At 49.0% G+C, this 24,211-nt stretch overlaps 1 protein-coding gene across 1 annotated transcript; it reads right to left on the reverse strand.

Annotated features, from left to right (window-relative positions):
* Positions 1-4,426: 4,426 nt before the first annotated feature.
* On the reverse strand, positions 4,427-21,660 carry ADAMTS4 (ADAM metallopeptidase with thrombospondin type 1 motif 4). The gene is made up of 9 exons (XM_035098139.2): positions 20,059-21,660; positions 14,046-14,369; positions 12,693-12,825; positions 12,065-12,232; positions 11,328-11,614; positions 10,582-10,768; positions 10,000-10,175; positions 9,592-9,767; positions 4,427-7,611 (listed from the first exon to the last, which is right to left on the reverse strand). The coding sequence occupies exons 1-9, from the start codon at positions 20,686-20,688 to the stop codon at positions 7,197-7,199; spliced, it is 2,496 nt and encodes an 831-aa protein (XP_034954030.2). The 5' UTR covers positions 20,689-21,660; the 3' UTR covers positions 4,427-7,196.
* Between the last annotated feature and the right edge of the window lie 2,551 nt (positions 21,661-24,211).

A 24,211-nucleotide genomic window follows, 5' to 3' on the forward strand; every position in this document is an offset into this window, starting at 1 on the left:
TGCGGGGCAGGAAGCCAGGCGAGGTCAGGAACAGGAACACAGGCAGGATCTGGCAAACAGCAATGTTGCTCCCGCAACCTGGGGCGGGGTCTGACTGCCTTTTATCTCTGACGGGGTAATGGCCTGTCCCGATCCCCCGACAACTCACCACCCTGTCTCGCCCGAAGGCGAGCACTCCTCCTCTGAGTACTCGGCTCTCTCCTCTCAGACCCGAGTCTCTGCAGCTCGGAAGACGCTGGTGGGTTACTAGACCCAGGAGCCGCCTCAGCCTCTCCTGACTCAGCCGGTAGTGGGTCAGCTGTCAGTGATGACCTAGCTGACGGCAACGGGGTATTCCCTGCATCTGGGGCCAGGACAGGCTCAGGCCCCTGACTCGGCCCAGGTGGTGCTTGTTGCAGGGGAATCTGTGCAGACCGAGGCTCCTCAGAATCAGGCCCCAGACTTTGTTCAGCCCATGCCCGAGGCAGAGGATCCGATGCAGACTGAGACTTCTCTGGTTCCGAGTCTGAGCCTGAGACCCAGGCCATCACGATCCAAGATGCAAACTTTTTGCCCATCCGCGCTCGAGGCAGTTCTCCTCACAGCCAGTTTGCACTGGCTCCACAGGGTCTGGTCCTGCTCGCCTGCCGCCTGGCTTTCTTCAGGGCCATCGTGGAGGTTGGCGAGGGTTGCCCTGCCGGTGGGGCTGGAGGGCGGCGGCTCCTCCGGCAGGGAGGAGACGCGTGGAGGAGCCGGGCTCGGGACAAGATCCAGGCTTTTGCATCCCTTTGTTTTTTTCTGCTAGGCCTAGTCTTCAACCAACCACCCAACGCCCTGAAGTTCTGATAGATGACAGGTGTGAGACTTTGGCAGGCAAAGCCCTCCCTGTCCTCCCCCTGCTGTCTTTAAGGTCTAGAAACGTCTTGTTGTTTTTCTAAAAGAGCATGTATCTTCAGGATATAGAATCCTTTGCTTGTGTCTTGCAGTGGTGTTGGAATCTTAACACAGCTCTTGTGGCCCCAGTCTCTTAACTACGCACAGCTTGAACGGCATCTTATATGGAGGCCGAGCACAACTGGGAGATGGGCAGAAAGTAGACTGGGATCAGCAGGTAGCTCTCTGGGTGACATTAATTTGGCAAGGGCTTCAGATTCCTGACTGTTTAACAATGACAACAACTGAGAAGTCTCTTCTCCCTTCCCAAATTAAGCTGCTGAAACAAAGAAGGGGAGACTAGGAGTGGATTGGGGGGAGGGGTGCTGTGAGCTCAGTCTTGATGTCAAAAACAGATTCCCAGGAGCAGCAGAGTGTGCGTTCACGCTCGGTGCCCTGTTCCTGAAGTCCCTGCCTCCCCATCTGTAGAGGAGCAGTTCGCTTTCTTAAGAAGTCATCTTAGCGCTCTCAGTTGTGAATGTGAACATTGCACTCAGGTCCTGTTTGCAGGCTTCCCTTCGAGGTGTCTGGCTGGCCACTGTAAGAGCAGGCCGCTGGCAAGGAGACCTTTGAGTTGATCCAGCGGCCTGTCTCTTCTTATTTTGCTGTGGTAGTGGGGATGCAAACATGCCTTTTTAAAAAAATATATATATATGCAGCAGCAGATTGGCGGAGCTACAACAATGGTCTCTCTGTAGGAAAGGGGAGGTGGGCCGACCTTGCCCTAGTCGCTGATGCCATAGACTTGCTCATCCATGCATGCTCAGCAACCATAGCGCCCCAGCGCTCACTGACATGTATGAATGAGCCGTCGCAGGTCTAACTCGACAACTGGAGGGTCCATAACACCTCCAGTGCAGTGTTAGCTAGCTGGAGTCCAGCTGCCTGTTGAGTATGCAGTCATTTAAGGGATGCTCATGAACGTGAGCTGATCCACAGAAATTTATGCTTGAGGGGAGGGGGGTTGGCGACAGACAGGGGCCGTTGCCACACTCCAAAAATGTGTGTTTTGGGGTTGGGGGCCCAATGGGGGTGCTGCTATGAAGCCTGACCCTGTTGCAGCCTAGCAGTATTATAACATAACGGGTCATCTCTGTATGTATTTGCTCTTTGTATTTACTGCAAGGATTTTTTTTATATATATAAAAACATCCCCCTCCTCATTGAATTCTGTTTGAAGGCTCTTCTTTATTTGTGGCTCGGTCGTTCCCCCACAGCAGGCACAATCAGTTCCCCTGGCCCTCATCCGATCTTAATTTAAAAATCTCAGCTGGAGAGGCTAACCGTTTCTGCGTTCCTCCCCGTCCCACACACCCAGATTCCCCACCCCCTTCTAAGACCAGGAGTGGAAATTACAGCCTCTGTGCGGGCCCTGGAATCCGAGCCGGCAGCTCCTTGGCCTTGGGAGATTTGGGGAGTTGGAGATGGGCCCAGGAACCTTTCAGCGCCTGGGTGAGTCAGAGAAAAGCGACGGAGGAGGTGAACGTCTGGAAAGAAGATTTGAAGAGGCAGCAGGAAAACATGGAGGAGGAGATGTAGCGATGATCCTTCTTCTGGACCTCGCCTTTGGGGACTCCTTCCTTTTTTATTCTAAAGCCTGGAACTCCAATTTTTGCTCTGCCCGTAGGCCCAAGTAACAAAAACAGCTGCCATGCAGGCATTGGGAGGCTACGCCTTAAAGGAAGAGGAGTTTGCCATTAGGAGGTGACGGGAATGGCCAACTTGTGAACATTGGGAAATTCAGGACAGACAAAAGCATTTCTTTACACAACACGTAATGAAACTATGCAATTTGCTCCCTTAAGAAGTGATGGCCACCAACTTGGATGGCTTTAAGAAGAGGATTAGACACAATCTTGCAGGATCAGGCTGTTGATGGCTTCCAACCACTGTGGCTGTGTTCTGCCACTACCGTTGGAGACAATATGCCTCTTGAGTACCAGTTGCCAGGAATCACAAATGGGGAGAGAGCTGCTGTTGCACTCGGGTCATGCTTGTGGGTATCCTGCTTGTGGATGGCTGCTGTGAGAACAGGATGCTGGTCTAGATGAGCCACTGGCCTGATCCAGCTGGATTCTGCTGCTATTCTTGAGTATTTGGCTGGGCACCACTGCAGATGCCAGCCCTGTCCCCACCATGTCAGGTAGCCCCAGGTACCTGTATCTAGTCACTCTTTCTGATTTCCCATAATATCCCCTGGTTAGTATTGCTGCCTTGCGAGACATCTTCATGAGAAGAAAAAGCGTCAAGCCTACACAAATCCATAGTGGAGTCCCTAAGACGGTTGGAGGGTACCTGGTATGCCTCCTTCTGGCAACTCCTGCAGCCAAGCTGGTGCCAAACATGTTGCTCTGCTTTCCTTTGAACCACATTGGCAAGGATGAGAGGGGGGGATGTCTTGTCATCTGGGTAGCTCAGGACCCCTATAACACACTGCTCAGGTTTGCGCCCCAGAGAGGTCACTTTGGTGCTACAAATGCAGCAAAAAAAATTGGGAGGCAGCAGTTATAACCTTGTTGGGAGAGATACCGTACGCCTTCATCTGCCCCAGCTGCAACAAAACATGTCTCTCCCATATGAGTCTTTGCAGTCACAGCAGGTGCTGCAACCTTCCAGCAGTTTGACTTCACTTCTCCATTGGTGCATTTTGGGAAATTTAAAGGCTGGTCCAATCCATCTGCCTGGAAAGTGGCCTCCATAACCAAGTAAGCTCAGCAAAGTCATTAACAGACGAAAGAGTTGCCTTCTCAAACTTTGGATGGTTGTGGGGGCTGCAGCCTGTTCTCCGCACAGTGGTCCATAGACAACAGTCTGCCACATGATCTCATCACCTTACAGATAGTAGGGGTGTCATAACGTTCATATAATTTTGAAGTGTGTGTCCTCCGGAACTCCTGAGCATTGCACACCAAGCCCAAAGCAAGATCTAACAAGGCAATATTGTTGCACTCTCCTCTCCCAGCAGGCCGTGGTCAGCTTGGCCAGTGGCCAAGGGTGTCTGGTTCCCCCACCCCAAAAGTATAGAATGTTCCCTCTCTCATTTACAGCTTGAAAGCTTTTCTTTCCCTGGCGAGGGAAGCCGAGGTCCGGCTCTTCACTGCTTCTTGATGAAACTGCCTTAAAGATACAGATGATATTGCTTCAGGGTCACATCTGGCCAACTGGCTGCGTTTTGGCTAGCTGAGCTCATGGGGTCAGAGACAAGACTTTGTAACAGGAAGCTGCCTTATACAGAGTCAAGCCATTGCACCATGTAGCTCAGTGTAGCTGACAGGCTGTAGGTCTCCCAGGATTTGGGGGCAGGAATCTTTCTCCACTATCTGGGGATGCTGGGGATTGAACCTGGAACCTTCTGCTTCAGGAAGTGGACATCCTACCACTGAGCTATGTGCCACCAAGTGAAACTGAAGTGCTGCCTAGGACAGATAACTCAGTCCTGGGCAGAAAACCCAATTCAGGGATAGGGGAAATACCCCCGGAGGGCCAGATCTGAATCTGCCCTGCCCCTTGCAGGCTGAGTTTGGGCGGTGGGCAGGGGCGTGGCCTAGAGAAGGGGGAGTGGCTTGGGGAGAGTTCCCAGGACCCAGCTAGAAAGATCTGGAAAGTTGCATTTGGCCACTGGGCCTGAGGTTCCTCACCCCCTCTTAATTCTTTCTCCAAAGCCACTGCTAAATACCAGGGGTAGCAGTATAACAGCACCCACCAAAAGAGTCACACCAAGACACCGGGTTTATAAATAGCATTAAATAACCTGGCGGAGATTTTATTATTTCAAAACGAACAAAATAACCCCAGATCCCCAACAATAGTTATTAAGATCAAACACACTGTTCTATACAAAACGAATATAAAACCCAACCTCATGACCCCTGGGGACTTGCCCCGGGGCCAGTTAAGGCTTTTGCTGCTATTCTCATTGATTTATAATTTATAGTTTAATTAAATTATTTACTATCAGTGTCAGTCCCTGTGGTTGAGGGAAAGGGCCATCACTGACAAAACTGGGGGGTTGTTTTGGGGGGGTCCCTCTGGTTCTACAGAGGTTTTAAATAGAATTCACCCCCTCCAGGGGGAAACTTAGCCTCGGTATGGGCATAGCTCATGTTGCTCAACTACAACTCCCATCAGCCCCAGCAAGCAGGGCCAATGGCCAGAGATGATGGGAATTGCAGTTCAAGAGCATCTGGGGGGCCCAATGTTCCCTACCCCTGTTGTAAGGGCTGGTGCTTCTGGCACAGCAATGTGCAGAATGAGTTTCTTGTTCCCTTTTGCTGCCTCTTGGCCCATGTGCTTCTACTCCTCAGGTGTTTGGGGAGGGGAGAGACAATGGGAAGACCCTGGCTTGGCATCCTTTCGCATCTCAGAGCTGGTGGAGTCCCATTGTTTCCCACCTTCGCCCTACTTCACCGCTGCAACCGCTAACCCCTGCTCTCATTTTAGAAGAATTGAACGTCAGCGTCTAGGGACGATGGCCAACTGACTTTTACTCAGAGTAGCCCCACTGAAATTTGTGGACCTAAGCGAGTCCGAACCATTGATTCCACTGGGTTTGCTCTATGACAGGCATTGGATGTGGCCTTCTCTCTCCCTGCCACCTCAATGAAATCACCTGCTTCCCCTCACTTTTTTTTTTACGTTGGGAAAAATAATTCCCTTTTAACGGCCTCCTCATGCTAAGCTACTGCTTATTCCCTTGCTACTCACTCGGCAGTGCCTCCTAGCCCATAATGTTAGGGCCGTCAGCTCCCCTCGCAACCTGTGATAATTGGGAACCAGCCCAGACACAACATTATTTTCTGGGCTGAGGGGAGGGAATTCTTCACCGAGGCCTCTTCTGCAGGCCGCAACAGTGAGAGAGGCACAAAGGCCTGGTCCCTTCACCCCTCCCTTGACAAGATATAAGAAGGGAGGTCTGTCTGAGGTCGGCCTGCTATGGGGAAAAAGCCCCGAGAGCCTGACCACTACGGGAACGGCTTTCCCCCCCAAACCAAGGCCTGTAATTTCTCTGGTGCCTTGTCATTGCCGCAAGAAAAAGGAGAAAGGCACGTGCTGCCAAAAAAATAAGAGAGGCTCGCCTGTCCTGGCAGAAGAGTCTGTCCAAAGCCAGAGACAGCTGTGGGGTGGGCCAAAAAAAAAAAAAGCCCATTTGAGAGCAGAGAGTGGGGGAAGAAGGAGGCGCTAAGAGGCTGAGGTAGACGCCGCTGATTCGAGCACATTTTCTGGCTCCCCCAGAAAAACGTGTGGTGTAAACTTGCCAAGTTTTGGTGAGGCTGAGGAACATTGCTGCCTCCTTTGTTTTGTTTTTTAAAAAAACAGCAGCAGCAGCAGCAACAACAACAAATATATATATATAAACCCTCCCCACAATGAATACTCCAGGCATCCCCAAACTGCGGCCCTCCAGATGTTTTGGCCTACAACCCCCATGATCCCTAGCTAACAGGACCAGTGGTCAGGGATGATGGGAATTGTAGTCCAAAACATCTGGAGGGCCGAAGTTTGGGGATGCCTGTAATACTCTTTATGCATCCAGAGTAGTGAATAAATAAAAAGGATAATAAATACAGTACACGAGCGGACAGGAATAAAAAAAAAAATTGAGGGAACAAGCACAATGGAGAATAGGCCCGTTGACGGCCTCGGCTAAGCCAGATGTTGTTTTTGCAGAATTGATGCCTGTTCTCTTCAGTTAGCTCCGTTGCTTCTCCCTGTCGCTCATTCCCCCCTCAAAAGAAAACAGCAAGAGGCTTTTCTTCATCTCCTCCTCCCCACCCTGGATGCCATTTTGTAGCCCGGCTGACCCTCGCCCCATAACTTATCAGATCCCTCCCAGGGAGGAGGAAACAGCTTGGCTTGACAAACCCACACTTGAGGTCAAGCCCTTTCAGGCACACAAGGCCTTAAGCCTCTGGGTGCTTGCCCCTTTCCCCCACAACTTGGTTTGTGTCCTGAGTCTTCAAATGTCCAGGCTGAGCCAAGAAAGAGAGTCCACGACACGCTGCAGAGGAAGGTCCTGGAAGGTCCCTGAGCCATCGAGCAGGGACCAAAACCTGGTACTGTACCTGCTTTTTTGCTAACAGCTTTTGCTGCTTAGGGTCTCTTGTTTGTGGGGTTGGTGGGGAAGGTTTGGTGCAGTTTGGACATCTTCGGGAAAGCAACATTAAGAAGACGTGCCTTTTGAGCCCCCTCCGCACGCAGACGCCTGCCTCCATTGTGGGTTGCAGGGGCCAGAGCAAGTCAGGAGGCCTGGCCAGGAACCACCTCTCCGCGAGAGGTGCGCATGTCTATTTGCGGCCTCTCCGGTTCCTTAGGACCTCCAAGATGCGAGCCTTCTGCTTCAGCCACTGGCTCGACAACCTCTTTGGAGCCTTGGGGACGAAGAAGGTGTACTTGAGGCGGGGGGTCTTCTGGTCGGTCACCACCAAGGCTTGCAAGGTAAGCGGTTCTTTCAGGGGCCCACGCCCCACGATCGTCTCCATGGCCTTGGTGGCCCCGCTGTAGCGCAGGTTCACCCCGCCTGGCAGGTGAACGTCCTGCTCAGAAGGTGCCAGGATGTAGTTGCCGTTGAGGGCGTAAGTGCTGTCCCGCCGGCGGAGAGCCAGGTAGATCCCGTCGCTGGAGGATGATGGACCGCTGCTCTGGCGGATCAGGATGTTGGTGGCTCCCGCCGGGATGATAACCACATCGTTGTAACCGTACCTGATTGGGCGGAAGGACAAGAAACATCAGGGATCAGCTAAGATGGAGAGCGGCAAAGGCCTGCCTCTGAGGGGCAGGGTGGCCAGGCCTCCACAAGACTCAGGGCTCATTCACACTTCTGTTTTCCTTGCCACTCCCCTTCCCCCAGGGGGAAACCTGCATTTTAGCGCTGAATCAGAACAAAGGGCAATCTGGTTTTTCTGCAGATTGCTGTTCTGATTGCACGCGGAAGAACAAATTTTCCAGAGGAAAGCGGTGGAAAACTGCTTGGAGCCGTGATAAGGTTACCAGATTTTCTTCACTGAATCCGGGGACACTTTTCAACTTCCTACTAAATAGATGGATTTTGTCAGGGGACTGATTTGTCAATCCGGGGACTGTCCCCGGGAAACGGGGATGTCTGGTAACCTTATTCCAGGCATGGGACAAGCTGCAGAAGTGTGGCTGAGCACCCAAATTTTCTGAGTGGTTCTCAGAGAACTTTGGGAATTACAAGGGGAATAAGGGGCTCCTGATGACTCTTAGCATACTTGACAGACTACCTCTCCCAGGGTTCTTTGGGGGATGCCATGACTGCTTAAGGTGCTGTGCTATGGCTTTAAATGAATGGTGTGAATGCGGCCCTAGGAAGCTGGGAATAGGAGCCAATCTCTTGGTCCGAGAAAGGCCAGGTCTTAGGGCCGGATGGGATTTAGGGCTGGGTGGGGTTGGAGTGAGAGGTCCCACCCTTTCCACATCATTTATTTGTTTCAACACTTTGTATACTGCTTAATCCCAGTCATACAGGAGCTGTGTCCCCATGGACATGATTCCTTGCAGACAGCAGTCCACGGTCTTCTAGGAATCAGGGGCTGTTAAAAATCACCCAGTTGTTTGGTTGGAATTAACTTATGTGCATTTGTTATTCTGTACTCAACTGCATGCAGGGGAAGCCACTTTATAGCTTTCCCTTCAAAATACATGAAAGTTCTTACACCTTTTTTGTTAGGAATGGGAACAGGATGGTGTTATAATTGGAGCAAATCATGTAAGTATGAATATATATGTATGTGTACCCAGTGCTTTTTTTCTTTAAAAAATGTTTAGGGGTACTCTCATTTTGACTCAAGAAAATAACCATTTTATAGTTCAAATCGGGGAAAATAAATACAGTAAATGGACAATAGTACAAAGATTCACAAAATGTTTAGGGCTATGCGTACCCCTGCGTACCCCCAGAAAAAAAGCACTGTTTGTATCCATCTATGTTATACTCGGCCCCTTCATGGATCAATGCCTTGCCGTGGCGAAGGGGCTTGAATAACTCAGAGAAGCTATGAGCTATGCCATGCAGGGCCACCCAAGATGGACAGGTCATAGTGGAGAGTTTTGACTAAACGTGATCCACCTGGAGAAGGAACTGGCAAGCCACTCCAGTATCCCTACCAAGAAAACTCCATGGACAAAGACAACTGAGAAGAGAAGAATCCTTGGAAAAGAACCTGATGTTGGGAAAGATTGAGGGCACTAGGAGAAGGGGACGACAGAGGACAAGATGGTTGGACAGTGTTCTCGAAGCTACGAACATGAGTTTGACCAAACTGCGGGAGGCAGTGGAAGACAGGAGTGCCTGGCGTGCTATGGTCCATGGGGTCACGAAGAGTCGGACACGACTAAACGACTAAGCAACAACATGTTATACTCGGAGCCCAGAGTCAACTCCATTCATTTCAATGGATCTGCTCCATGTAGGATTACTCTTGGATACAACCTGAAATTCATGAATGCAAGAACTATTCATTTATATCTGAGCTCTTGAATTAGGGTTCCTATGGATACTTTTGGCGTAGGCCTATATTTAACTGTTGAAGTAATGACATCAGCAAGGTCTCTAACTATCTGTAAAGAAATGCTTGGGGTTGGGAAGGAGGGAAACACATTGTTCATTCCAAATGTCTTATTGCCACACAAAGCAGCGCCTGCAAAAAAAAAATCACTCACTGAGGGTTGGTGAAAGAACCATAGATCTTGGTGCATCCAGAGTTGTCCCCTCCACATGCCATGCATTTGTCAAACTTCTTCTTCGAGCCAATGACACGATCGCAACCAGCGTGGACGCAGCGCCCCTGGACACAGACTGAAGTGGAGTCGGGGGAGCAAGGTGTTCCATCAGCCACCTAGAACCAAACAATTCAGTTTGCTGCCCCAAGGGCTTATGGGAAAACCACTTTCCTCTTCGGTCCTCCGCTTCCTCCCCCACGACACCTTCCAGATTCCCCATCTCCCGCCTACACACTCTCAGATAGCTGTCCGTTGATTTGCGTTTTGTTTCCGAAAGCCTGTTAAGTGTAAAATAACCTCAGGGTCTCCTGAGGGACGGGAGGCCCACGTTGCCGTGGTAACACTTACCTTCGGTTCCAGGACATAGTAGTAGCCCAGGGCATGGGATTGGCAGGTCAACTTGCACTGATCACGCTCAGCCACACCGCTGTAGCGGGGCACCCAGTCCATGGGGGCAGGGTAGTCCTTGAACATGTCCGTGCGGTGATTGTAGACAGCACACTGCTGTTCCCGGTAGGTCAGTGCTGGAGGGGAATTCACACACAGGGGTTAAGACCTGCAACTAGTGCTGGATGGCAAGGCTAAAACGGCCCCAGGTGCATTTGGGGTGTGAAATGGGCATCAACATTCATGTTAAGCCTGTTGACAATTGCTTCCATCTCATGTTTTCTCTACCATATTGAACAATTAAGCAAGACCCCTGTGCGCCACTTGGAATAATGAACCCAGTTAGCACACAGGAACATAGGAAGCTGCCTTATGTGGAGTCAGACAATTGCTCTCTCTTGCTCTCTATTGCCTGCACTCGCTGGCTGTTGGCTAGCTATGGTTTCAGCCTGTAAGAAATACAGGCGCGGAAGCACCAGGGCAGGCTGTGGCAATCAGGTCCGCCTGAGAAACGCTGTTTGAAAGCGACGGAAATGGTCTTACCGTTCCCATCGTGGCAATTCTGGACGTTGCAGGAGCGGTACTGGGTGCGTTTCCCCTCGCAGTACTTGCCACCATTGCGTGGGACAGGCTTGTTGCACTCGCGGGTGGAGTAATGCACTCCCCCTCCACAGCTGCGGGAGCAGTCGCCCCACGGGCCCCAACGTCCCCAGCCACCATGGGTGGGAATCTGCAAAAAGGATAAAAGGGAAGAGAGAGTGAAAAAGTGCTTTGTGTGAGACAATTGATACGTCATACGGTGTTTTCAAGTGTACTAAGCACTTCACAAGCACTACGGTAGGGACAGGTGAATCTGTCAGTATCTGTTTCTCCTTTTTCTAAACTTAAGTTTAGTTCCCTACATTTCCGCATCAGTTTACGTGCTCTGTGTGTGCCTCTTGTGTTCTTGGGTTTCCAAGGCTTGTATCCAGTGTAGTGCCGAGCAATTCGATCCACTAGCGTAAGAACTGGTGCTTGTGCAGCAGATCTTCTCCCCTCCTTCCCCCTGTGCACCCCTTAAATCTGTCCTGATGCTTCCCCCAACCCTCAGGAGCAGATTTGGGAGGGCATAATGTCCATTCTGGGAGAGGACAAGAGGGAAAGCACCATTACGCACGCACAATTCCCTGTGCTAACGGAACAAGTGCATTCAGTACCACCCAATGGGTCCTCCCCAGCTCAAAAAGTGAGACCTGTGTCCTTCATGTCTACCTCGGGAATGCAGAGACACTGCTGGCAGGTCTACTCACATTGTACGCCTTCAAGTCGACTTTGCTGATGCACTGGCCGCTCATGCAACTCTTGCCTTCACCGCAAGGTGTCCCGTCGGCCCAGGGGAAGTATTTCGTCTGGCACATGTATTGCCCGTTGATCTGCCCCGTGCACCACAATGAGGAACAAGGGGGACGCATGCTGGGGCAGTGGCGCGAGTCGGGCCCAAAGCTCAGCTGGCACTGCTGGTCCACGTCGTAATCACTACCAGGGAAGGCAGCTGGGAGGTGCAGGGGTTCGCGTGGTTTGTCTAAGAGGCAGCGGCCTGCAGGGCAAGGGGCAAGGAAGGGGGAACCAGAAGATTGGTTAATTCTAGGCCTAGGAATGGGCAGATCTGTCAGTTTTGAGTATACAGTTCTGCAAAGCAATGTTCCCTAATAAAATTTCCTTTTTGGTATGCCCTATTCACCATTACTGCATATGCATTTTAATACATGCTTTACCCCATATATATGTTTCTTTGCACATCACTTGGCCGGAGAATGGCACTACAACGTTTAGAGATGTGTGAATTTCAAAAAAATGGCTGCTTTCCGTCTATGCATTGTTTTGGTTCTCCTTTCAATGCAAACCGAATTGAATTGCTGCCCCTTCTCCCTAGGTGCTTAAGTTGTCACATGAGGGTAGGATGGTGAGGAAGGAAGCTCGACCACCGGGGCAGAAAAAATCCAAGGGGATGCACAGGGAATGCACAGATCGGAAGGCGAAGTCTTACCGTGGTCGTTGTCTAGGAAGTCAGTGATGAAGCGGGCACTGCAAGGGGACCACATCTCTTCGGGGTCCACGGGTGACATGATGGAGGCCATCATGTGGCGCGAGTTTGAGTGGCGGTTCATCTCTCTGCAGTGCTTGTCATCATCATGGAGCATGTTGAAGACATGGCCTATACAAGGGGGAAAGGAGAGAGAGAGAGAATTCAGCTCCAGCTCCCCATATACTTGTGAAGCTGCAGGATATTTTGCATTAATTACTCGGCCATTCAAGAACAGAATCTGCTATCTAATGTGAAGTTTAGGGTTCCAGGATTAGTTATTATTTATTAAGCTTATATCTTGCCCTTCCTCCCAAATGAGCCCAGGGAACCAAACACATCGAACGATAAATAACGACTGTTATTCAGAGGCATTCCGCTTCCGAGAGTCAAGGCAGAGCATAGCCCTGATGATTAGTCATTGATACATTATCTTTCATGAAACTCATTTTGCTGACTAGACAAGCCTAGGCTTGCGCTCCACACCTCTGTCTTTCTTGGGAATAGACCACCTGGCTTTTCGGCAGGGGTGGATCCATGGGAATGCCCCCAGGGGTGGTTGGTTGAGTGCAAGGTGCCAGTCCCCACTTACCAAGCTCATGCGCTGCGGTGAAAGCAGACTGGAGCCCGTCGTCCTCCACGATGGAGCAGCTGCGTTCTGGGTCACACACAGTGCCCACATCCGCCATGCCCAGAGTGCCACAGCTAGAGCGCCCGCAAAGATTCTGCCAGGGAAAGACGAGTGCATATTGTAAAGGCCACCAATGCACAGTGGGGCAGAAACAGCCATTAAAGGAGCCTCCAAGGTGGCCCTGGCCACATCTGGATGGCACCCTCGGCAGGACTCAGCAGGCAAAATGTACAGTATCTTTCTGGAGGAGAATGCACCCATTGGCCACCAAATCAGCTCTCCTTGCAAGTCAGTAGGTGGAGAGATGGTCAGACACTTGCGTTCAGACCAAGCTAGAACTGATAGAATCAGAAAGCTGTAGGGTTGGAAGGTTCTAGTTACCTATGATTCCCTGCAACACACGAATCATAGCTAACAAATTCCTGATGGAAGGCCATCCAACATCTCTTTCAAAACCTCCAGTCAACAAGAGTTTGTAGGTAGTAGGTTCTTAAAATGTTTTCTTCCTTCTTCCAATTTTCTTTTTGTTGGCATCTATCTATCTATCTATCTTGGGACGCGGGTGGCACTGTGGGTTAAACCACTGCGCCTAGGGCTTGCCGATCAGAAGGTCAGCGGTTCGAATCCACGCAACAGGGTGAGCTCCCGTTGCTGGGTCCCAGCTCCTGCCAACCTAGCAGCTCAAAAACATTTCAAAGTGCTAGTAGATAAATAGGTACCGCTACAGCAGGAAGGTAAACAGCGTTTCCGTGTGCTGCTCTGGTTCACCAGAAGCCGCTTTGTCATGCTGGCCACATGACCTGGAAGCTGTACACCGGCTCCCTCGGCCAATAACATGAGATGAGCGCCGCAACCCCAGAGTCGGTCACGACTGGACCTAATGATCATGGGTCCCTTTACCTTTATCTATCTATCTATCTATCTATCTATCTATCTATCTATCTATCTATCCATCCATCCATTCATCCCTGGGGTTTTTTTGTGAGCTTCATGGCTGAATAGGGAATTTGAACCCAGAACATCCTGGTCCTAGTCTTATCTACCCTCCGGCTCTCAACTGGCTACTTATTGCAAATACCCCTTAAGCCTCTGGGGGCTCTCTTTCACCCAAAGGAAACCAAACCTGAGTTTTGCTGCAATCCCTGGAACTTTTCACAGGTTAGGAAATCAAGGAGAATATCGCTAAATGCCAATGTGACCAATCTGCAGAATTTATGCAGATTGCAGAATTGGCCACTTTCCTTGGTGCAGAATTTTAGTTGTGCGGGTTCGTTGTGCAGCATATAGGGGGATACCGAGCGGCAGTTCACTTACCTCCCTGGTGAAAAGAATGGCCGTGTCGAAATGCTCAGGGTCCTCGTCACTCTCCTTGTTGAGGCCTTTCTGCCACGTGCAGAAATTCCGCAGCGTCTCAGCAGCATTGGAAGACACCCGCAACCCATCCTCGGATTGTCCAATCACAACCAGCCTGGTCACAACTAAGTTGACTGGATTCTTCAGGCTGGGGTGTCGGAAGAACTTGGCGGCGGCTGCCATGATGGTGAGGAGGTAACGCTTGAGGCCTGCGCCGTGGAAATGTGCCATCTCTTCGTCAGCCACCACCAGAGTCTCCACATAGCGTGGGATGGAAGCAAACCGCTGCAGGGAACAGAAGGGATGAAGAGAGGTGAGTTGGAAAGAGGGCATGTAAACCTCATTCTGCCCCCCCCCACACCATGGGGGAGCAAGCATTACCCTAAGTGCCTAGGCAGGAACAAAACACTGGGTGGGGATACATGAAATGACAGATCCATCAATTTAATTAATGTTATCTGCTATATGTTTTGAGAAGCTGTTTGCTGTCTATGCATTTTGACACCTCTTACGATACCACAACAGGTTTTTGCATGGCAGTTCCTGAAATTGAGGAGCAGGTATATTTGTCTTATCTTTGGAGACATTTGGACGCCATTTTGAATCAAGATGGCAGACCATTCCGTTCAAAACTGCACTGATTTTAACCAAGTTTTTCATGGTGGTTCCTGAGATTGAGGAGCAGGTTTTTGTCTGTCTTTGGATACAATTGGACACCATTTTGAATCAAGATGGCAGAACAAACCTTTCAAAACTACACTGATTTTAAGCACTGATTTCAAGACTGTGCTGCTTTTTCTGTTTCTTAGAATTCCTGAGCAGCATCAGGTACAATTCTGCTAGCCAGTTATATTTGAAGAAGGATTGTAGTTCAATGGCAAAGCACCTGCTTTGAATGCAGGAGATTCCCCGCTGTTTCATGTTAGAAGTACCATGTACGTCAGGCTACAGAAAACCTAATTTTCAGCCTGGGGGCTGCATTTCTTCCAGGGGGGCACATACCGGGGGGATGCAGAAGTGGGTGAAGCAATGGATATGACTCTTATCTTTGTATGGTAAATTCCATTCCAGCCATGCAAAACCCAGGAACAAAGGAAGCTGTCTTATACTGAGCCACACCATTTGTCCATCTATCTCGGTATTGTCACTCTACCCTGATTGGCAGTTGCTCTCCAGGGTCCTGTATCTGGAGATGCTGGGGATTGAACCAGTGACCTTCTGCAAGCAAAGCAGTCGTTTTACCATGAAGCTATTGCACTTCCCCAAGGGTTTCTACACACACAGAGAGATTTCACCATCTTCCTTCCAGCCAAGCAAGAAGTACTATCACAGTTCAAGGACACATTCAGCCAGGCAAAAGCACTTGAGGATATGGTTTGTGGGATGGGCTGTGTGCGGCCTGCCACATTTCGCCCCTGGTATTAGATTCCCCAACCCTGCCACAGAAAGTGATGTGAAAGACTCTTCTCTACCTGAGATTCTTGAGAGCTGATGCCAGTCAGAGTGGACAATACTGGGCTATACTAGGCTGCTTCCTAGATTCCTGTTAATAATAGGCAGGGCAGGGAACACTTAAAAAAAAAACTTTTAAAATCAAATAGATTTTATTGAAACGATTGCATGCAAAGGATGTGTACCAAGTAAAATACCTGACACCAAAATGGATTTAGGGCTTGGGGAATTTGAAACTAAGCAATTTAGGTGGGGAAACAGTTCTTTAGCTGGAGATGGTCAGGGAGCTTAGATGACAAGGCCCAACAGTTCTGACAGATGGAGTAATCAACCCTGGGCTTCTGTTGATTAATCTGTCAGGCCCCATTTGAGCAAATAAACAACATATGTGCCTGAATGCCTTGATGTCTCCAGCCAGGCAGCGTGGAAGAAGATGAGTAGCAGAGAGCATGTGGGGTAACTTTCTTGACTGGCTGCTGGACAAAATTCCAGAGGGAGGGAGTCTTTGAGGGCTGTCTCTGCTGTTGGCTCAGAGCCTTAAGCGTCGACTCCTTCGGTGCAGCAGGAGACCAGGCACCAGTGCCTGCCTACCGCTAACTAGGGGGCGAGGTCTCTTGGGGCCTGTGTGGTGCTGAGACATCCCCGCCACCATGTGAGGTCAGAGCTTGCCACAGCTTCGCTGCATTACATACATTACGTCAGGAAGACCCGGAGGTGAAGGGTTAGGGTGACAAAATACGAACGGGGTTGATGTCAGATTTGATGGGGACAGACCTTCACCAGGACATAGCACTGGTGCTCAAAAGCTTGCGCTGGTTGCTCTTACTCTGCCAGGGCCAGGTTCAAGGTTCTGGCACTCATTGCCAAGGCTTAATTGGCGACAACTTGAGCCAAGGATACCTGATCCCTTATATCCCTGCCCAATCATAGAGGTATTTGGGGTAGTCACTTTCAGACGCTCCCCCCCCCTTGTCTCAGAGGCACAGTGTTACACACCACCCCAATCTCCAAGTGGTGTGAGATTCCAGGGGTTCCAGGTGCTTGCCCAGGTTTTTTTGCTTCCGTTGGGAAGATTGGGGCACAGTGGATGCTAGTGGCTTTAAGAAATATATTACTTATAATATAAATGGCTCGTATCCATTAGGAGCAGTGTGTTCAGTATTGAGGACCCAGTTTTATGGAACTCCCTTCCAGCTGAGGTCAGACTTTTATTCTAGCAGGCATTTCAAAGGAATTCTGATTTTATAGCTTTAAATCGTTTTTATTTTCATTGTGTCTAGGTTCTGGAACAAATGCTTAGAGACTATTGTAATTAAGTGGTCTGTAAATGGTTGAAATAAATAATAAAACAACACCTCTGCTTCATGGAGGGAGTTGTTGAAAACTCACGACTTGCTTGTGGGCTTCCCAGAGTGGTATCTGGTTCACCACTGTGAGAACAGGATGACAGATAGATGGGCTTCTGGCCTGATCCAGCAGAGCTTTTCTTATGCTCTCTGCCATAATCTTTTTGAGACCTGAAAGCTCTCTCTCTCTCTCTCTCTCTCTCTCTCTCTCTCTCTCTCCCCTAAACTTTGCTCTCTCTCTCTCTCTCTCTCCTAATCTGTGCTTGCTTACTCAGCGGTACAGAGGAAGAGGAACTCTGCACATGCCTCGAGGAGCTCTCCTCTTGCTTCAAGGGCTGGTGTGTATCATCCACTGTTCAAATCATGGGGCGGTGGTGGTGGGGGGTGGCTCTCATTGAAATCCACAACCTTCCACCCTGACAATCCCAATGGGTCACCAGCCACCACTATATATTACCTCCAGGACTAGAGGCGGGAACAAAAGCAGGAGAGGGCTCTTTGATTGGCCTTCCTTCTCTTTAGTCTCAGTGTTGTCTTTGTAGAACAGGGAAGAGGATGGGTTCAAAACTAGAGTCACTTGGCTCTGCCTGCTGTTGGCTGTGGTGCCACCTGCTGTTAGCCTCCTTCTCTTCTGCCCTACCGGTCCCAATGGGCACCAGCCACTGCCAGGAGCCTCTCCCTTTCTCTTTGAAAGCAAACTTTCTTGCAAACATCCTGAAAACCCAACAGTCACTAGGCATATTTCCATCCTGACAGTAGAGATGTGTACAGGTTGGCTGGTGGCACTGAATGAGCTTAAGCTGGTGTGCAAAGGCAGAGCCTCAATCAGACTTAGGGGGCCAACTGTGCATCTCAAAAGAAAGAAAGAGGAAAACCTCCCCCAAAAAGAAAGAAGATGATGACATAGATTTGCACCAAAAAATGCACATGATAATCTATGTGCATAGCTGCCATCACGGGTTCTTGGTGACCATTGGGAATAGAAGGGCAAAAGGCAAGGAGGCCAACAGTAGGTGGCGCCAGAGCCAATCCCAGGGAGAGCCACCATGTCCAGGTAAGGCTGGGAGAAACCTTGGTGAGCCACTGGTAGTTGCTAAGCTAAATGGACCAGTCGTCTAACTTGGCATAAGGCAGCTTCCTGCGTTCTTATGACAGGAGCCTTCACTGTCCTCCTTTGCGTTCAGCCTCCCGTCCTCTAACCACTGGCCTGCTTTCTCAAGACATCCTGGCAGCTGTTCCAAGATGGCATCCAAACATGGCTTGCAACTGCATTGGAGCTGCTTTCTCTCCCCAGCCTCCCCTGATGGCTTTCTACAGCTCTGCCAATATTTTTCATGTCTCTTTCCCAACCCCAACTGATGACACCTCACAGCCAGGGCAAAGAGCAGTCAGAAGAGGGAAGGGTTGTGGTGGGTGGTGGGTACAAGTGTGGAATCACTGCCTGGGGGTTGGGCGTTCCCTGCTTCACTCTGTTCCATTATTAACTCTCAGACTTGGCCCCAAGGAAAAATCTGAAGGATGCAGACATTGCATCCAGATTCCCCACCTGCCACTGAGTGGGAGTGACAGATATATCATAATTAACATGCCTTTAGAAAATATGACCCAAACAAAATGAAAACATGAAAAAGAAGACTTCTTTCTTAACAATGGGTTTGGGTAGAAACAGCGTGCTAAGTGCTGTATGGATAGGGATGGGCCAATATGTTAATTTCAACTTCTCTCAGTGTCTCGTTTTTCCAACCATACATTTGGCTTTCTGTATTTTCACATCAGTTTGAAGATTTCTTTGGGGTGGTGGCTGGGGAGGGAAGTCCTCATGAAAATTCATTGACGCTTTAGTGCAAATCTCCCCTAATGTCCATATCTCTGTATGCAGTTTTGCCTAGTGTCTGTGGTTCTTACCAACGACACTTTGGTGTATCTGTGATCTTGCCAGGAATCATGACAGCCTTTCCTAACCCCCTGTAGATGCTTTAGGTCTACAGCTCCCATCATGCCTGAGCAATAGCCATGCTGGCTGGGGCTGATGGGAGTTGGTGTTCAGTGACACTTGGAGGGCATGAGGTCGGGGAAGGTTGAATCACAATAAGGAAACAGGAACCATTCATAACTTGTCTGGCAAGACCAGGTGCCATTGGCTCAAGAGTACCTGTACACAGTCAATGTCAGGGATCAACCACATCCCAAAAGGGGCCCTACTTTTTTTACCCCAGAGCCTCCTGGCTCTGCTCCTCCTTCTCCTCACCATTGCTGTTCACTTGCTTTCTCCAAGCTAGTCAGGAGAAGCAGCAACAGCAGTAACCTCTCTTGGTCCAACTAAGAGTGCATTCAGACATGGAGTTTATTGCGGTAGATTGCCTGGCTATAATGCAGGCTCTTCTGTTCTGGTTCCTAAAGTTCCTTTTCCACCGCATCGCCTGTTGCATTATGGAACAGTGGCTTTTATATCAGCATCTTGTCGCGCCGTACTAGATTTCATTCATACCAGTGGGCGTGGTGTGACCTGACCTATCATTGGACACGTCGCCAGACTTTAGGCGCATGCGTGCTTCTGTTCCCCCATGATTCACCAATGGAAATGACAGAAAATAACCGTATGCCGGAATACCGCCCCAATTTCACGTGAGTGGTGGTGGCATGATGCATGAAAACTGTGGGAAGTACAGTGCAAAAGCCCCACAATTTCCCGGGTTTACCGGGTTGGAAATGGATTCCCCCCCCCCCCGGAAGCAATTAACACGGAAGTGAGCACCAAACCTCTGTTGGATACCTGATACTGCTACGGGCTCCCAGGAAAATGGGGATATAGTGGGCAGGTTGAGAACATTCCCACCAGGAACCTCTAAAGAACCTTTTGGGTGGGAAGAAGGGCCGTACCAAAATGGATGTAGATGGACCCAGGTTCAATCGCAATCACCTTCGGTCAGGTTGTTCATATCCCATGCCTGAAACCCTGCAGAGCTACCACCGGCCAACGTGGACAATACTGAACGAGATGTACAAGTGGTCTGACCCTGTATCTTGCAGCTTCCTTAAAGAGCAAGACAGAAATGCTTAAACAAGGACTCAAAAGCCGGCACCGAGTGCAACGTGGAACTAAATGGCGTGTGCAAAGTATTCCCGGTAAGTGTTTTTGACAGCCGCATCCCCCCCCCTCATGCTCCCGCTCTTACCTTTGCTCTTCTGGGAGATGCTTCGTCCTTGGGCAATGGTTTGCCTGCAGGGGCTGTCGCGCTCTCGGGCGCCTGGGACCCGACGCCACACATTGGCCTGTCCGTTTTCTCTGGCATCTTCTTCCTCACCACGTGGGCGCCAGCTCCTCCTGCCGTGTTTGGGGCTCCCCCTTCCAGGGGCTGCATGTGGTACTCAGTGCCACGGTACTGAAGCACTCCCAGCAGCGACGCCCCATCGTAATTGACCGCCACAATCGATTCCGGATCAGAGTTCACCGTGCCAGTGAAGTAGGTCCCTTGCTCGGCCAAGCCGTCCACTGCTTGTGCCGACCGTCCCAAATACTGGACCGTCAAGCCCTCTGCGACGAAGCTAGGGTCTTTCTCTAAATTTAAGAGCAGTTCTTCACCGAACACGCGAAGGCGGTAGGAGAGCCGCTCATCTGAGCTGCCGCTGCTATCCAGGCCGTTGCCTAGCATGCCACTCTCATCCCAACCCACAAGATGGAATGTGGCATTGAGTCTCTCGGGGAAAATTATTTCTTCTTGATACTGGCCGAAACGGGCCCGTTCGTCCACAGCGAGGACCAGGTGGCAGCAGGTGATAAACCAAAGAAGAAACATTTGGAACATTTTGTTTTGTTTTGCTAAAAGTAACCTTGCGGGGAGAAAGGGCAACAAATTTTTTTTTTTTTAAAAAAGCTTGGTGATCTTTGAGGGAGAACGAAGATTCTTTTAAGGAAAAAGAGGAGCCCCTGAGATTAGCAAAAAATAAAAACAAAAACAAATCAACAACTCAGCTGATGCACACAAAGGATGTGGGCAGTAAACAGAGGCAATTGAGCTCACTCCTTCTGTCTTATCTGTGGCTCACAGCACCTAAGCAAGGAGCATCATCCACTCTCCTTTGGGTTTTGAAATCCACCTCGTCACCACCTCAAACACCCCAGCATGAAGTCCCTCACTGCCTATTTAAATTTCTTTAAAATGGACCATCAAGAAGTCCCTTTTCCAGAATTGTGGGGTTTCTCTCTCTCTCTCTCTCTTTCCCCACCTCAATGCCAAGTCTTTTTGAGCTGTCTTCTTTTCAGCGCATACACACTCTTTTTTAAAACAAAAAAACCCGGCAGCGATCTGGAAGCCTGTGCAACAGGATGGAGCTGAGGTTTTCCTTTCCTTTTGTTCCAAATTTTTAAAGAAATACAAATATATAAATATACCTCTCTCTTCAAAAAGGGGGCTTCCTTCCTTCTGAATAAAGGAGCTTGAATGAAAAGCCGGTGGAAGAGGAAAAAAGAAAGAAAAGAAACCACAAAAAAATCAATGTCAATTCCAGTTGGCGTTTTCTCTTTTCTTCGCGTCTGTCTAAGAATCCTTGGGAACTTTTTGAGTTTGAAAGAGCGCAAGAGAGAGAGAGAGAAAATGTGTGTATGTGATATATATATATTTATGTGTGTATTAATCTCTCCTCCTTTATTAAATTGCGCTATAGTTGCTCTTCCAAGCATCCAGCTCCTTTTAACAGCTGTTTTTGGCTTCTGCTGATTGGCTGAAGCAAGGTATTTTTTTATAGCCTTCCTTGGCCCCCCCTCCAATTTTGCTGAAGTACAAAAGACGCAAGCAGGCAGTCGTTTGATGAGATCATAAATTACAACAGTTTGTATGTGGGTTCTTTTCTTTTCTTTTCCGTCCAAAGTAAGGGGGGAGTGGGTTGCAGAGGGAAATGATAGTTCAGCCGTTGGCTAGAAGCCAATTTAAGGGTGGGAACTGCAGTTGTGACTCAACAGATTGCCAATTTCTGACACAGCTTTTTTCTTCTCTTTAAACACAATGTCCGGACCTTCTCTTTTATAGATTCCCTTTTGCTATATCTGGCTGTGTACAGGATTTTATCATTATTATTACAGATGTTGCTACAGTGAGTGAAAGCATGCTGGCTGTTTCAGAGTTGAAATCACCCAAAATCCACACCTACTTTTAAGTGGAGGGTGGGAGACTTCCCTGTTCTGATTGCTACTAGTCCACGTGGTTTGAACCCTGAATGCTTTTTTAAAGTGTGGGAAATGGCATCATAGAAACTTCAGGTGTTTCTATTGGACACGACTGGCTGGGGCTGATGGGAGCTGGAGTTCAACAACATCTGGAGGGCCACACATTCCTCAACACCTGTCCTAATCCTAGAAACACTTACCTGGAAGTAAGTTCCATTGAACTGTGTGGGACTCATTTCCAAGTCAGTTCTCAAGCCCATAACTGTCAAGGTTTCCCCTTTCTTGTGAGGAAGCCTATTCAGCATAAGCGAATTTCCCTTTAAAAAGGGGAGAACTTTGACAGCTATGCTCAAGCCAATGGCACAGTCTTTGGCTGGCAAAGGAAGCAGGTGGAGGTTACAGGACATACCAAAAGTTAAGAAATGGAAGAGCTTTGATGTCAAAACTGCTGTATTTTATAAGGACAATAGAAACAACAAAATATATTGAGGGAAAACTGGTCCCTCCATTGAGTAAAGTAATATTTTAACATTCCCAATCAAAAGCTGTTTTTATATTATACTAGCTGGCCCGGGCACGCATTGCTGTGGCAATTTTGAGAAAATGGAAAAAGAAATTGGACGTTGTAAGGTTTTATAATATTACGTATATATAATCTATGTATATCCAAACACTACGACATCCGCACGGAATGTTGTGTCAAAATTTCAATGCAATCAGTCAAGTGGTTTCCGAGAAAAGTGGAAAGCCCCAAACATGGACCTTTTACATTTTTATATATTTGAGGCAGCACTTCCCTCTGCTCAACGGTAGACCCAGGCCTGGCCAAGACCCCCTGTGCCCATCTAAGTAATCCCCATAGCAAAATGGCAGGCCTCTGACTTGGCCTCTGGGACAGTCAGCTTTGCATTCGTTCATGACATCCCAGATGATTTTGCCATTTGTGGTGGTGGTGGTGGTGTCTTTGTACAAGATAAGTCTCTCACCCTTCGAGGTAGTCAGACAAGGGCTGCCATTTTACAGCAGCCTCCCTACCCTTCCCAGACCAAGAGAGTTCTTCTGAGAACATGTTGTCCAGCTTTCCCACAGTCCCTTGGGTCTCCTTTGGGAAAGCCAGGAGAGAGGCCAAACAGAGCAAGACGTAGCAGGGGTTAAGGCCTTGGAAAACTCAGCGCTTTTGAAAGAAGGGGGAAATCGGGCTTAGTTCCAGAGAGAGAAATCTTTCTCGTGGCTTGGCAGCCGAGCACTACAATTATACTTTCCTTAGCCAGTGGCGGTGATCTCTCTCTCTCTCTCTTTCCCTCTTTCTCTCTATCTCTCCTTCCTTCCTTCCATAAAAGAAGGAGCTCTTTCTTCTATTGATTATGAATTTTAATGTGGTTTTTAAAATTATATATATAGACACCAGCCACATTTGTACCATACATTTAAAGCACTATGATACCAGCCACAGCTTCTCCCAACTAATCCTGGGAACTGTAGTTTGTTTAGGGTGCTAGCTCGGTGAGGGGTTTCTCCTAACAACTCTCAGCAGCACTCCTAACAAACTACAATGGGGGAAAGCCCTGGCTGTTAATGAGTGGTGCTTTAAATGCATGATGTGGGTGTGATCTTTTAAAAAAAGAGCAACTGACTTTTTGCGGTTTGGAAAGTGATGGGGGATGACTAAACGGACAACCTATATACACCCTGGAAGCAGATCAGAATGCAGGCTGGACAAACACTCATTGTCATATGACCAGCCCTGCAAACAAATCAGAACTAACGCAGCTCAGAATAGATCGGATGCAGTCTAATGCTGGTGTTCTGCAAACTTGGGCCCCCAGAAGTCATTTGACTACGACTCCCATCATCCCCGACCCATTGGCTAAAGTGGCTAGGGATTATGGGAGTTGTAGTCCAACAAAAATGTGGGGACTCAGGGTTGAAGAACATTGGTCTAACCTCCACGTAAGCTTTCTGCAAGTCAGTCACCACTGAACGTTCATTAAACAGGTCATCTGCAAGGACCCACGGTTTCAAAAATAAGTAGAATGGATTCTTTGTTGTATTTTTATAATACAAAAAACAAACCAAGAGACCTACTTGGTATCTTGTCACAGTCTATACAATGTTATGACCACAATGAACAAATTATACGGTATCTGATTCTCTCACTTGCTCGC

This window comes from Zootoca vivipara, chromosome 17 (assembly GCF_963506605.1).
Source record: "Zootoca vivipara chromosome 17, rZooViv1.1, whole genome shotgun sequence".
Classification (NCBI taxonomy): domain Eukaryota; kingdom Metazoa; phylum Chordata; class Lepidosauria; order Squamata; family Lacertidae; genus Zootoca; species Zootoca vivipara.